General features: G+C 48.5%; 1 protein-coding gene across 3 annotated transcripts; it reads left to right on the forward strand.

Moving 5' to 3' along the window:
- The first annotated feature begins 6,782 nt into the window (after nucleotides 1–6,782).
- EIF3D (eukaryotic translation initiation factor 3 subunit D) lies at nucleotides 6,783–13,909 on the forward strand. 3 transcript variants are annotated; one of them, XR_005629411.1, is made up of 14 exons: nucleotides 6,783–7,040; nucleotides 7,241–7,286; nucleotides 7,653–7,789; nucleotides 7,887–7,972; nucleotides 8,451–8,523; nucleotides 8,659–8,774; nucleotides 8,983–9,115; nucleotides 9,678–9,825; nucleotides 10,060–10,190; nucleotides 10,639–10,724; nucleotides 10,976–11,166; nucleotides 11,587–11,729; nucleotides 12,506–12,786; nucleotides 13,754–13,909. XR_005629411.1 is itself a non-coding variant. In XM_039725480.1 (14 exons), the coding sequence occupies exons 1-14, from the start codon at nucleotides 6,918–6,920 to the stop codon at nucleotides 13,765–13,767; spliced, it is 1,644 nt and encodes a 547-aa protein (XP_039581414.1). In that variant the 5' UTR covers nucleotides 6,803–6,917; the 3' UTR covers nucleotides 13,768–13,909. The 3 variants fall into 3 exon arrangements, 2 of the variants coding, with proteins under 2 accessions (XP_039581414.1, XP_039581413.1); XM_039725480.1 differs by having other exon boundaries at nucleotides 6,803–7,040; nucleotides 8,662–8,774; nucleotides 10,976–11,105; XM_039725479.1 differs by having other exon boundaries at nucleotides 6,806–7,040; nucleotides 10,976–11,105.
- Nucleotides 13,910–13,975: the final 66 nt, after the last annotated feature.

A 13,975-nucleotide genomic window follows, 5' to 3' on the forward strand; every position in this document is an offset into this window, starting at 1 on the left:
AGGAATGGCCCCGAGGCTCCGTACTCCCTGTACCCTCCGCACTCCCTGTACCCTGAGAGGCACATTTGTCCGCGGCCAAGCGTGTCGGCCAGCCCTGTCTCTGACTTACCAAGGAGCAGAGAAGGGAATGGCTACCATGGACTTGCTGGGCTGCTGCTTATCCCTTGCTGCCTTTCTCTTTTGTGGGGACCTTCTTGACAGTCCCTGGGAAGGGAACAGTGTGTTACACATAGGTAGCATCTGCTTTTGGCTCCTTTCTGCCTTGAAAGTAGGTCTTGTGCAAATAGGGTTCAACTGTGTTTCCTAGCAGAAATTGCTTGCACTCTTTTTTTGCCTCCTGATATTGTGCTTAGACCTCTTTTCCTGGCTGGCATAAACATTAAGCCTTCCAGAGAAGAGACCAGCCAGGCAAGAGCACTTGCACAGCATGTTTAGCCCCAGAAGATTCTGATTTTTCATGGAAGTTACTCTAACACTAATGACGTTGAAGGATATAACCATTGAGTGTTTCTGTGCTGGGCGAGGGTCCTTTTAAAGAAAACCCATGTTGCTCATAGCTCTGCTCACACTGAAATCCTTCTGAGGGCAGTGCTGCGTACGACTCAGGCACTGATAATCGCAGGGCACGGAGTGGGGCTTCAGCAGGTGAAAAGCAAACTGCTAACTCAGTAGTGAGAAGGCATTGTGTGCCTTCCACCACCCAGGGCCCCATCCTCCTCCCTGCTGTAGATCTGGCTGGATCTATGCAGCATTTCCCAGAAGCAGCAGGCTCTGTTGACACGGTTCCCCATCACCATAGCTTGTATCTCCTTCAGTCAGGCAGGGAATGTTGTCCCTCCCTGCACAGCATGGAGGTGACAAGCTCCCACTGCAGAAGCTCGCTGATGTGGCCTAGAAAACAGCCACAGAGCAGGGATTTGCAGCTGAGCCTGTGGACTCCCAGGCTCATACCCCAGCCACTGCACCATCCTTCCTCTCCTGATGCGGGCTTGGAGCCAGCAGGGACGCTGCTGGCACCAGCTGCTCTAATTGAGCTTTGTAGAATAAACTTGTGGAATTAGCCTGTTGGCTGCTAGGATAAAATCCAGCACTGAGTGCAGATCAAAGGAGACAATCTTGCTGACAGTTTGAGGGGAGGCAGCGGGCCCTGGGCTCCTTCTGCAGCTCTGGAAAGGGCAGTGCTCAGCAGCCAAGGGTGAGGATGCAGCATGACACACACACTGCCTCTTCAGCAGTTCATGTGGTCAAAGCCACAGAAACTTTGGGAGAGGTCTGACTCTGGTGGCAAAAACAGTCAAAACCAGGCAAGAGACAGCACTAATTCACAGAAAGACGATTTTTGGATACACCAAATTTTGTGTTTTTTCCTAGTAGCATGGAAGGAGCAGACAGTGCAAGGTCAGGCTCTGAGCCCAGCCTACAGAAGCAGTGTGGTTTAAGAAGGGTAAGTCTGTCCTTGCTCAGTTTCTGTCTGTCTGTGAGGACAAGACAATCCAGCCCAGCAGCTAGGGAGAGCTCAGCACAGCAGGAGGAGGAAGAGGGGAAAAGCCTCACAGTGAAAGCACTATCGGCTACCAAGAACAATAAACTCAGCACATTCCTTGTGTGGACCTCACTGGACAGCCAGGGCTGGTCTGAACATACACAGCAAATCTGCCAGGTGCCACCTGCTCCCAGCCCAACCAGATTGCACAGCCAGCAAATTTAAAATCAGATTCACTGCACATACACAGTAATGCTGTTATATGGCCATTTTTCCAGGGTTCCTGAAAATCCAACCAAGAATTTTCCTAGAAATCAAACCAAGAATTTCCTTGACAAATCTGGTGAGCATCTACCACACAAGAGGACAGGTTTATAGTTCAGCAACCAGGGCAACAGCAAGAGGAATGAAGCTCTTGGAAAGGAGGCCAAGCATTGCAGCAAATCACCTGGCCTGAAAGAACAGCAGACTGAGGAGGCAGATAAAAGTGCCATGGAAAAGATGAGATGCAGACAGGAGGGCTAGGGAAGGAAGGAGGGCTTCCCAGCCTGTGATGCCTGAGAGAAAACCAAACTGAGGGGGAAGATAAAAGTGCCATGGAAAAGATGAGATGCAGACAGGAGGGCTAGGGAAGGAAGGAGGGCTTCCCAGCCTGTGAACATCTCTCCAGGGCATGAGCCAGTTCATACATGGCCGAAATTGGTTACAACAATAGCCCTGGAGCCAGCAGTAAGTTTTGCTGCTTTAAAGATTATGACAATGACTGCGGAAGAGGAATCTGACCTGAGGAGGTGTGTGTGAACATCAGGGTTCCCCGCAGTGGGAAGGTGTTAAGGCTGAAGACTATTTCCCTTGGTTTCTAGGTTTGTCAAGAAGCACAGGGCAGTGGAGACTAAGCATATGGCACAGGCATACGGTGTGTATTTGGTCTTTAGTGAGGAAAAGGAACTCAACTGTCTATTTTTGATGCATTTCTTATAAGAATGAGAAAAAGAACTACTGGAAAATAGTGTTTTAATGTGAACATTAGTCTTCCAACCCTCAGCTGCCTCTTTGATTGGAAGTACCACCATACAAGCTGGAAAGCAACCCATCTTAAGGCTTTCCAAAGCTTTTTCTAGACAGAGGTGATCTATTTTCCCTAACAGGTTGGGTGGTTGGACATGCTCTCCTTCACTCAAACCTGGCACGCCCCTGGTAACACGGCCTGAGCTGTGTATTCTTCTCTCTCGGCAGGAGGAGGCTGCTCAATGCAGTGCCAGCTCATGGGGAGACAGCTCTCCAGTGAGCCCCAAACTGCAGAGGAGATGGATGGCAGAGAGGGTTTTGGACTGGAACAGCTAAGGTGCTGGAATGAGCCCCTCTTTATGGGCCTGCTAACACCAGCACAGAGCCCAGCACCAGAGAAGTGGGAGACAAGAATGGAGAAACAGATGGGAGCAATTTATCCTGGCTGTTCTCATGAGCATCTTCCAGGGAAGAGTGATTAGTCTTATTAACTGATTAAATGATTAATTAACTGATGAAGTGAAATTATGGATCAAGGATCAAATGATTGCAAGGAAAGTGTATTTGGAGTACTTTTCCAGGAAGCAACGTATTTCACGTGTCTTTCATGAAAACCAGAGGCCAGGAGGGGAACTGTTTGCAGCAGCAGTGGGGTGTGGGGCCAGCAGACAGGACCAGAGGCACACGGAGCTGCAGAGCCCCAGCAGGACACGGGAGGTGCAGTGCCTGGTGTGAAGTGGGAAGCGAGACAGATCTGCTCCTTCTCCTAGTAAATGTGACCTGAGATAGGCAGAGAAAGTTGATTCTGTTCACCCTGTAGAAGAGAAGGTCTCATGGAGATCTCATAGCAACCTCCCAGTATCTGAAGAGGGACTACCAGGAAGCCAGAGAGGGACTCTTCATCAGGAGCTGTACTGATAGGACAAGGACTAATGGCTTCAAATTGAAAGAGGGAATTTTAGGCTGGATATTAGGAAGAAATTCTTTACTGTAAGGGTGACAAGACACTGGAACAGGTTGCCCAGGGATGCTGTGGATGCCTCAGCCCTGGCAGTGTTCAAGGCCAGGTTGGATAAAGATTTGGGCAACCTGGTCTAGTGGGAAGTGTCCCTGCCCATGGCAAGGGTGGTTGGGACTAGAGGATCTTTAAGGTTCCTTTCAACCCTTAACCCTCTATGATTCTAAATGTGGCAGAAACTCTCCCCTGCTTAAGACTGGATTTTTTTTTTCCATAGAACTCTTCTTCTCCTTGCTAAGAAAATGGGAGGTTAGATCCATGCCCAGGGGAGTGTTTATCCTGCACCAGCCACTCCCTATGCATGCCATCTCCTCCAACCCTCACCTGTATTGAACTGTGTCAGCAGAAAAGGAAATTTGATGGGCTGAGACCAAGCTGCACATGATCTGCCATCTTTGGTAGACAGCAGCAGCACTACATTCTATTGCATGCACCCCACGCAGGCTCAGGAATGAAGAGGAAATGGTGGAAAGCACAGCATTTTGTTTTATCAGTCTATTTCTCTTCATTTGTTCATTCATTCCTAAGTCTGTTTTTCTTTTCAGAACTTCTTCCTCTTTTCCTCACCATCTCCTAAGCTGAGTCCCTCTGAGCCCACAAAGCCCCTTGTCCAGCTTGGGGGGACAAAGGGACAGAAGGGACAGGCACTGTGGAGCTGCCATCCCACTGAGCCACTGCAAGCGAGGAGCGAGGCAGCTCCAGCTCTAATGATGTTTGTCTCCAAAAAGGCTGTTTAGGTGAGACAGTTACAAATTGTATTTTATAAACTGTATTTCTATAAGTGGATTTTTTTTTTTTTGCTAGCGGGAAGAGGCACTTTAATAATCCCACTTCTGATTAATGGCAGGGTGTCTTGTCAAAGCAAAGACCGCTGCAGCTTCGGTTCTTTCTCGAGGAGGAATCACAAATGGAAAATAAAGAACAAAATGCACAACCTCTCTGCCTGGAAAATATTGATCTAGACTCTTCTTAGGTAAAAGATACTCAGGAAAATTCTCTAAAGAGTTTTTTAGCTTGTGAGCTGAAGAGATTTGTAAACCAGATCCTGCTCTTTTTAGGGGTAGAGAAAATTTCAATCACTCTGGCATGAGAACATTTGGGATTTAATGATTTATTGCCCTCATTGCCTCAGAAGAAATACAAACCCAATTACAGAGCCAGGGACCTGAGGCACTGCTGTATTAAATCACTGGTTCATGGTCTCCTAGAGAGGCTGTAGGGCTGAATCCAACTTCCAGCCCTAGGTCTGCCTTCCAGCAGGTCCAGGGAAGCCATCAGGGACAACGGGAAAGCTGAAATATCACACTGTGAACATAGCAAGGGCAACTGCAATTCCCATGCTTCACACATCTTTAACTCCCAAAGTCAAGTGGTTTTTGTAACGCCCTCTAAAAACAAAATGTTGGTTGAATGATCATACAAGTACAGCCTGAAAAGTACCTGATTATCCACAGCATCATTGCAGAGTTTGGAATACATTTTTATTTTAGGAAGTTGCATGTGTGAGAAAATAAAGAAGCACACCATTAAGTCATGTTTCTTGTCCTAGCATGTGACTTTATTGACATATTTCTTGTCCAGAGTCATGTAAGTCTGTTCTCTATGCAAGTCATCTCTCAACCTCTATCTCCGTTTTTATCTGGGAAAACAGGAATTTACCAACCAGACCTCAGAGTAACTCCACCACATGTATGTACAGCAAACTTTACCAGATGGGAACTGGACAGTAATAGCTGAAATCTGTATTTGACGAAGCTGAGCATGAATATTCTTCCAATACATGATTTGTAAATTAAGTTGAACTCAAGTTTTTCTAAAGGGAAAAAGAAAAAAAGGTAATCATTGACACCAAAACCATTCCCAATAGGCATTAGCCTACCATAGGGCTGAATACCTCTGCCAAGAGAAGTTCCACAGCTCCAGGAAGTTTAGCCATCATTAGCACTGGAGATGTTTCTGACCTCACCACTGTCTGAGCTGCCATGCTCTGCTGAGCCTTGGGCACACACAGAGAACCAAGTTTTCTTCCTCTTTATGACATCTGGGTACAAAGTGAATGGGTTTGTCACACGTCACCCCCAGCTTTTACACTTCAAAGCCAAACCCAAGCATTTTAATCAACAGGGCAAATTTACACTATCCTTAACATCACTCTCCTTCCACATTTGTTTTCTCTATTGAGTGGCGATTAAACAGGAACGAAATCTCAGTAAATGACAGTGTTGTCCCAAAACAACAACTAGGTTCTTTCACCCAGTCTGCAAGAGGCCATAATCCACACATAATCCAGGTATTTAATTTATTTACAGTTCCGCATAGAAAGAGGTACTGGATGGCAAATCCACAAAGTCCACACAACAACTACCAAAACTTTTCACTCTTTATATATTTTGGCAAACAAAGGCATTAGTGACCCTTGGCTACAAGTTACCTAAATCTCTTTTTAATTAGTATTCTATTGGTTAACGAACCTCTCCCTGCTCATGCTAATTAGTCTGCATGCTCAGTCTCACTCGGTGGATTCTTGGGTCAGTGGCCATGATCTCCCCTGCCAGAATTACCTTTTCCTCCACTGCAGCTGATCCAGCACAGTTGCTGAGCTGCCTTTATTCGTTTCTTCCTTACCTTGGGGGCTCTGCCAAATGTCTTTGTGGCTTGTAAATTCTGTATTTTTCGTGTCCACTATCTGTGGCACATCCACCTTCCCAAGCTTTGGTAACCTCCCCTGAGCTCACTGAAAAATGTTGATCCCTAAACCATAACAAGGCAGTTCTACTGTCAAATAATTTGTCTTTCTAACACCTGAACATCACTCAGAGCTTGTCTGTTAGCTCCTGTTTCACAGATTAAACCTCTTTTCTTGTTGATCAGAGTTGAAAGCACACAAAGATCAAACATCAAAGAACATCTTCCCTTAACATGTTTAAATAGTTGACATTTTGCGACAGCGCCGCCGCTTTACGGCAGCCGCGCTCGATGCTCGCTTTCCCGGGGAGGTTGGCGCATTTTTGCTTTTACGACAGGGCGCTGCCGTCGCGCGGCGCTGACGCCACGGGCGCGCCGGGGCTGCGCGCGGCCCTTTCCCCGCCCGCCGCCGCCGCCAGGTGAGGGGGACGCCGGGGTCGCACCGGAGCCGCTCGCCTGCCGCACCGACACCTCCCGCGTGTACCGAGACCCCCCGGCCCCGCCCCGCCGCTCCCGCCGGTTCCGGTGGGGCCGCGTCCCCGCCCCGCCCCGGCACGCGCAGCGCCCACCGGGACCCTTCCTTCCTGCCCGGGCCTGCCCGGCGGAGTTCCCCTCGCGGTGGCTTGTGCCGAAGCAAGGCCTCAGGTCTCGGTGCCGCACGGTGCGGCCGCTGAGGGTTTGAGAGTTTTTTTCATTTTTTTTCACCTCTAGAAAATCCAAAAAATGGCGAAGTTTGTGGCACCCGTGATCCAGGACAACCCCTCCGGCTGGGGCCCGTGCGCCGTGCCCGAGCAGTTCAAGGACATGCCGTACCAGCCCTTCAGCAAGGGAGACCGGCTGGGCAAGGTACCTGTGCCGCGCTGGCCCGGAGCTCTGCGCCTCGCAGGGATTAGAGCTGGAGCGTGTGTTGTGTTAATCCTTACTGCCTGTGGTGGCCCTGGCTGCTCCTCCCTGGCACACGGAGCACCCTGCAGGGCTCGCAGGGATTAGAGCTGGAGCGTGTGTTGTGTTAATCCTTACTTTTGACTGTTTGTGCTCGTTCTTAGGTGGCCGACTGGACGGGAGCCACGTACCAGGATAAAAGATACACAAGTACGTGCGGTCTGCTGGCTGTTCCTGGGGTTGATTTCGTGCAGAGTTTCCTTCCAAGCGTCGTTCCTGCTTTCATGTCCCACACCCACCTTGTAATTACCTGTGCTCCTCAGCAAGACAGGCAGCTTACTTTAGGAAGGGTGCTTTGCCCTTGGGAGAGCTCTGTGGGGCTCTCCCTGTCCTTGGGGCTTACTCTGGGTTTTGTACTGCCCAGGCTCAGAAGGGAGGTGTGGAGTGGAAGTGGACATGCAGGTGTAAGGCACCTTCCCAATTCAGATATCAGACTTAGGAGCTGGAGAGAGAAGGAGGCAAAGCATCAGGGTGTTTTCTTAGGACGTTGGTGCTGAGATGCTTTCTTTGTTGCAGACAAGTACTCGTCCCAGTTCGGCGGCGGAAGCCAATACGCCTATTTCCATGAGGAGGATGAGACCAGCTTCCAGCTGGTGGACACGGCCCGGACGCAGAAAACTGCGTACCAGAGGAACCGCATGAGGTTTGCACAGGTGTGTGTCACCAGAGACGGGCTCAGGGGGGAGATTTGGCAGCACGGGATCCCTCCCAAATGAAATGTCTTCCTTTTTCTTTGCGTCGTTTCTGCAGAGGAACCTTCGGAGAGACAAGGACCGTCGGAACATGCTGCAGTTCAGCATGCAGACGCTGCCAAAGAGTGCCAAGCAGAAGGAGAGGTGAGGCTGCAGAGACGATCTTACCGAGCTGGGGTTGGAGTGTGTGAACATACTGTGGATGAATTTGCAAACTTACAGTAACAGAATCTGCTGGAGCAAACGGTCAGCAAAGAATTTCAGGATGTTTTGAGTCCAGTGTTCTTCTGATGTCAGTAGTATTTAAAAGCGTGGATTTCAAATGGCCACCTAATAATATAGAAAAATGTTTTAGTTATGTTTAGAAAGTAATGGTGGCATTCTAAAGACAGAATATCCTTTCTGAAAACTGCGTTTCAGTCTTCAGGTATAACTATATAAAGAGCTGCTCAGAGCAAAGAACAGACTTTTTAATGCCTTGGGCGTCTTGATCAGCAGATGGCTCAACAAATGTTACAGCAGCTCGGTGTCTGAAAGCACTGCTCCTCTGCTAGTAGTTTGGAAGTGGAGGAGTAGTTGTGGCATGTAGGAATCACGGCTTTTCTCACATTTGTCATTCTAGAGATCGTTTGCGCCTACAAAAGAAGTTTCAGAAGCAGTTTGGAGTGAGGCAGAAGTGGGACCAGAAATCACAGGTAGACAAACTGATGAGCATTGTGCCCCCTCTGATGGTTAGGTTTCTCTGGCTGCACTCACAGCGCAGCTCCTCTTGCACAAATCCTGATGTGTCTCTGTTTCTCTCTGTACCTGTCCCACCTCTGGCCGCACAGCAGAAACCTCGTGACTCCTCTGTTGAAGTTCGCAGCGACTGGGAGGTGAAGGAGGAGATGGATTTCCCTCGGCTGATGAAAATGCGCTATCTGGAGGTGTCAGAGCCTCAGGACATGTGAGTTCCTAAGACAGCCCTCTGCTTGCTCCTTGAAGTGACCAGATTTTTGGAAAGGGGGAGCTCAGGGGTCTCCTGCCTGGTCCCAGTGTTCTCACTGAAGTACCAAAGCCAAGGGGAAATAATGGAACTCCCAGCAGGCCCTGTGTGGTTCATGGGTGCTGTTATCTGTAAGCGGGGTGTCCAGATGGTCCTCTTATCTTTGCAGAGAGTGCTGTGGAGCCCTGGAGTACTATGACAAAGCCTTTGACCGCATTACAACAAGGAACGAGAAGCTCCTGAGGAGCATTAAGCGCATCTTCCATACCGTCACCACTACGGATGACCCGGTTATCCGAAAGGTATCCACCAGTTTGTGAAACTCAGTGTGTGCTGTTGCTGGAGACAGCTGTCACCGTCAGACCAAAGGGCAAAAGCAAGAAGCATTAGCTGGTACCAGTGTTTTTCTTAGGTGGAAGGCAGAGATAGATTAATGCAGAGTTAGGAACACTGGCCAAGGAAAACTTAAAATTCTGGAAGGGCAAGCAGACCAGTACTTGAGCTATATTTGGAAGAAAATTTATGTCAGAGACCTGATCCTTGGGCCTTGCTTTTGGAGGTGAGGAAGGCTCAGACATTTCTCTCGTGTGTCCAGATTTGCAGTGAGAAACTGTATTTTCCAACAGAATTAACATCTTGTAGTAGTTTATTACTTTCCCCTTGTGTGGGTGAGAGGGGGCCAGGATTGCTGGGTAGTACCTTACGCTTTGCTGGCAGTCGACGTGGTACTCACCAGTTCAGCTTCCTGAGTCAGAACCACAGAATAAATCAGTGATCTGGTTTGCTAGGATATCTCGTCCTGCCTGGGGAATGTGTATCTGTTCTTAATTCTGAAACAGTTTTCACCTCCTCCTGTATTCACAGCTGGCCAAGACACAAGGGAATGTGTTTGCCACAGATGCCATCCTGGCCACACTGATGAGCTGCACTCGTTCTGTCTATTCCTGGGACATCATTGTCCAGAGAGTTGGATCCAAGCTTTTCTTTGACAAGAGGGACAACTCAGATTTTGGTGAGGAAAAGTCCTGAAAGGAATTTCTGTTGCAGCAGCAATAGGGTCTAATTTTCTTCATGCTTATTTGGATGTCCACACTGAGCCCCCTGAGCAAGCTTATTACTGCTGCACATGTGATAGCTGTGTGGGGAACTTCAGTATTGGTCTGCACTGATGTGGGGCTAGAAACTTACTAAAGCTGATGTAGTTACTCCCCCAAGTATAACCACTGGCACCTGGTTTTCTTCCCAGACCTCCTGACAGTGAGTGAAACAGCCAATGAACCACCACAGGAAGAGGGCAACTCCTTTAATTCTCCACGCAACCTGGCCATGGAAGCTACCTACATCAATCATAACTTCTCCCAGCAGTGTCTGAGGATGGTAAGGTGGAACAGTGATGAGTTGTGGGGTCTGTGTTCCAGAGAGTGTCAAGAAGAGACTTGATTAAAGCTGCTTTAATACAACACAGAAGCATTTTCATTGACAGTTGTGTTATACTAGTGGTCTTTCAGTTTTGAAAGAGGTGGGATTATTTCTGGTGAGCAGCGTGACTTTGTTGTAGAAAGGTTTTCACCTTGATTTCACAGAGAAGTCATCCTACTCCCGTTGATGATGTAGACAGGCTTCTCAGTACACTTAATGAAGCCTAAGTGTCAGAACGAGTACTGCTTATAGTGTTGTGACTAATGTGGGCATGAGGCTTTCATCAGCTGTCTTAATGTTTTGGTGTTTCTCTACATAAGGGAAATCAGCTACTGTTGCTGTAAAAGAATATTTTTTCAATAGAGGAAAGCTGTCTTCTAACATGCTCTGCTGTTTTCATCTGCAGGGAAAGGAGAAGTACAAGTTTCCCAACCCAAACCCCTTTGTGGAGGATGACATGGATAAAAATGAAGTAGCCTCTGTTGCGTACAGGTAAGTTGGTATTTCTGATGCCCAGGTTTGGCGAGGGGGCAGGATGTCAGTGTGACACAGAGGCAAAACAGGTTGGGAGTGTTATTGATAGAAACTTTACTTGAGAGGGATTCATGGATGACCTCACAGTGAAAAGGTGGAGGAGAGAAGGATTTTGCTGAATGCTTATGTGGATCTGGAAGAGAACAAAGGTCTGAATATAAAGGTCTGAATAAAGGTCAGAAATAACCAGCTGGATTGTTTATTGGCAGGTACCGAAGGTGGAAGCTGGGAGATGATATAGATCTCATTGTCCGCTGTGAACACGATGGAGTAATGACAGGAGCTAATGGAGAAGTGTCATTCATCAACATCAAAACACTGAACGAGTGGGATTCGAGGGTGAGGAAGAACAGGATCCCCAAGCTAGCTCTAACTGCTTCACTGCTGCCTGACATGCCAGGTACAGCAGGGAAGATGAGACAAACATCTGGCCGTGTCCCCCGGGTGTTACATTCCACTAAGGAGTATAACTGTGGTGGATAAGCAGTGCTGATGAGATTCTCCCCCAAATGTGAGGTAGCTGGCTTGAGCCCTCTTGTCTCCCTGGGTGTTCAGCACGGGAGCCAGTCTGTTATTACAGTTCTCTTTAGAATTCTGTCCTCACTAACTACCCCTTCTAACCAGTGCCACAAATGTTGAGCAATCCCAGCTGTTTGCATTTCTCCCTTCCCGGTGCAAGAGCTTTCTCTGCAGGCTGCAGTTCATGCTCCCTCACATGGTTCTGTAGGGTAGGCAGTTTCCCATCTCTGTGAAGATGGCTGAAGAGAGGGTGCTGCTGGCTTGTCAGGCTGACCCTGGTTCTGATTCTCTCTCCTCTCAGTATTGCAATGGGGTAGACTGGCGCCAGAAGCTGGACTCTCAGAGAGGGGCTGTCATTGCCACGGAGCTGAAGAACAACAGCTACAAACTGGCCCGCTGGACTTGCTGTGCACTGCTGGCTGGATCAGAGTATCTTAAACTCGGGTAAGGAGAGTGGTTCACACCCAGTGTCTCCAAGGTGCATTTTCCATTACTGAATTTGGTGTATGGCTGAGTGAAGCATTTATAGAACGAGTAATCCTAAAATCACCCAGTGTTTTGAGTGGCTGAGAAAGGAAAGCTTGTGGGGAGTGCACCAGCCTTGGTCTAAGCTGCTTCCCCTCAACATCCAGCTATGACTGACCCCACACACAAGGGATGGGTGGCTTGTGTGGGCTCTCAGCCTCTGCTCTCGTCACCAATGGGGGAAATAAATACAGTGACTGTGGTCACTGTCAGGAATCTGATTGAGATCCTCAGTGCCCTGTTACTGAGAAATTAGGTGGTGGGGGGAGATATGGCCACAGCGTTTTTTAAACTGGCAGCTTAAAATCAGTGGAGTACTGTAGTAAGGAACAAGAGGCTTTTGCTAAATGAATTCTAGTGGTTCTGCAACCCTCAGTTCCATCCACAGACACAGAATTTATTCTTTTCCATCTTTTTCATTCCAAACTCACAGCTAATCGTGCAATTTCTTAATTTTATCTCTGGGGCTAATTCTTCTTTATCTTCTGTACCTCTCCATCCGATTTGGGGATTTCCAGGTGTATTGCAGATTGACAGTTTGTAGCCAGGAAATCCTCTTAGCTTTCAGTGTTGGAGTATTAGGATTTTTCAGCCCAGAAAACAAAAATAAGACGATCACGCTGCTTTTCTTGCCAGTGTTCTGCTGTCTGGGCATACTCTCCTGACACCCCTCTGGTTTCTTCTTGCCCCTCTAGGTACGTGTCCCGTTACCACGTGAAGGATTCTGCCCGCCATGTGATCCTGGGCACACAGCAGTTCAAGCCAAATGAATTTGCCAGCCAGATTAATCTGAGCATAGAGAACGCCTGGGGCATCCTGCGATGCGTCATTGACATCTGCATGAAGCTGGATGAGGGGAAGTACCTCATCCTCAAGGACCCCAACAAGCAGGTGATCCGCATCTACAGTTTGCCTGATGGCACCTTCAGCTCTGATGAAGATGAGGAGGATGAGGAGGAAGAAGAGGAAGAGGAAGGTTTGTAGTGTTCTTGGTGCTTTATGGTTTTAAGTGATGTACTAGTCTGGATGAAAAGGGGTGATGTATGATGAAGACCAGAGCTAAAAGGTCAGCAATGGCAGGAGAGGAACAAGGCTGGAGAATGTGTGGTCCCAAGGATGGGACTCTGTTGGAAAGGTGTAGGTGACATTGGGAGTGCTCAGCTGGAAGAAAAACACCACAGAGTTGGAAATGCAGATGTTGTGCCTCTGTACAGATACTTGATGAGAGCTGATTTTAGCAGGGTTTGGGGGGAGGTCCCAGATCCAGGCAGAAGGAAGCCTGCCAAGAAGCCCTTCATTCAGTGGCCCCAAGGTCTGCAGGCATGGGTGGGTGCTAATTTCTGTTGGTACTGGGATATTTTTTGACTGCAGTTTTAGAAATGGCAGTGACTATAAGGTGACACATTTAAAGCTCATGGTGACAGGGCGCAATTGAGGGAACGTGGTGAAGGTTTTTCTGAAGTGAGTCTTGAAGCTGAGCAATCACTGCCTGGTCTGGATGTGAGTTTTGGAGGATCAGAAGTGCTGCCTTCCCTTTGCTGCCTAAAACCATCTCTGATGTGAGGTCTGTGTGTGCTCCACTGACAGAGGGAAACCATTTATCCTAGAGCTCTTGCTTCTGTGATAGGAAAAATATCTCCCAGTTTATTTTTGGGCTGTAAGCTTAGCCTGGCTGCTCTGGATTTCATGGAGATGTTAGTTGGGTTGCTGTGTAATTTGTTCAGGAATGTAAATTGTGTATGACGAGTGGTCTTGGCTGATGGGCAGGTTTGTTGGGAATCTGGACAGAGCCAAGGAGACAGTTGGAGGTGGGATAAATCTCCCAAAGTGGCAGCCTTCGTTTCTTGTGTTCCTTGTGCCATTTCCTTGCCGGCGAGAGTTTAATTTTGGGGTTTTCTTCTCCCAGCTGCATTCACTTAATTTCTGTTTCTCTCCTTTTTCAGAGGAAGAGAGCTGAACCCTGCAACCAGCACCGAGGGGCTGCAGTGCCCGGGCAGCCCCGGTCCCGGGGCTGGGCTGCGGCTGTACCTTTGCCGCGGCTGTGCTGCACATCGATCATAAACGGGGGGAAAGCGGAATAAAGTTGATTTTGCCGAGTGCGGGCGCTGTTTGTGTGTGTGTGTGTGCGTGGCTCGGCGCCCCCGCGGTCGCGGCTCCGGCCCGCG

This window comes from Passer montanus, unplaced genomic scaffold (genome assembly GCF_014805655.1).
Source record: "Passer montanus isolate IOZ18808 unplaced genomic scaffold, ASM1480565v1 scaffold55, whole genome shotgun sequence".
Taxonomy (NCBI): domain Eukaryota; kingdom Metazoa; phylum Chordata; class Aves; order Passeriformes; family Passeridae; genus Passer; species Passer montanus.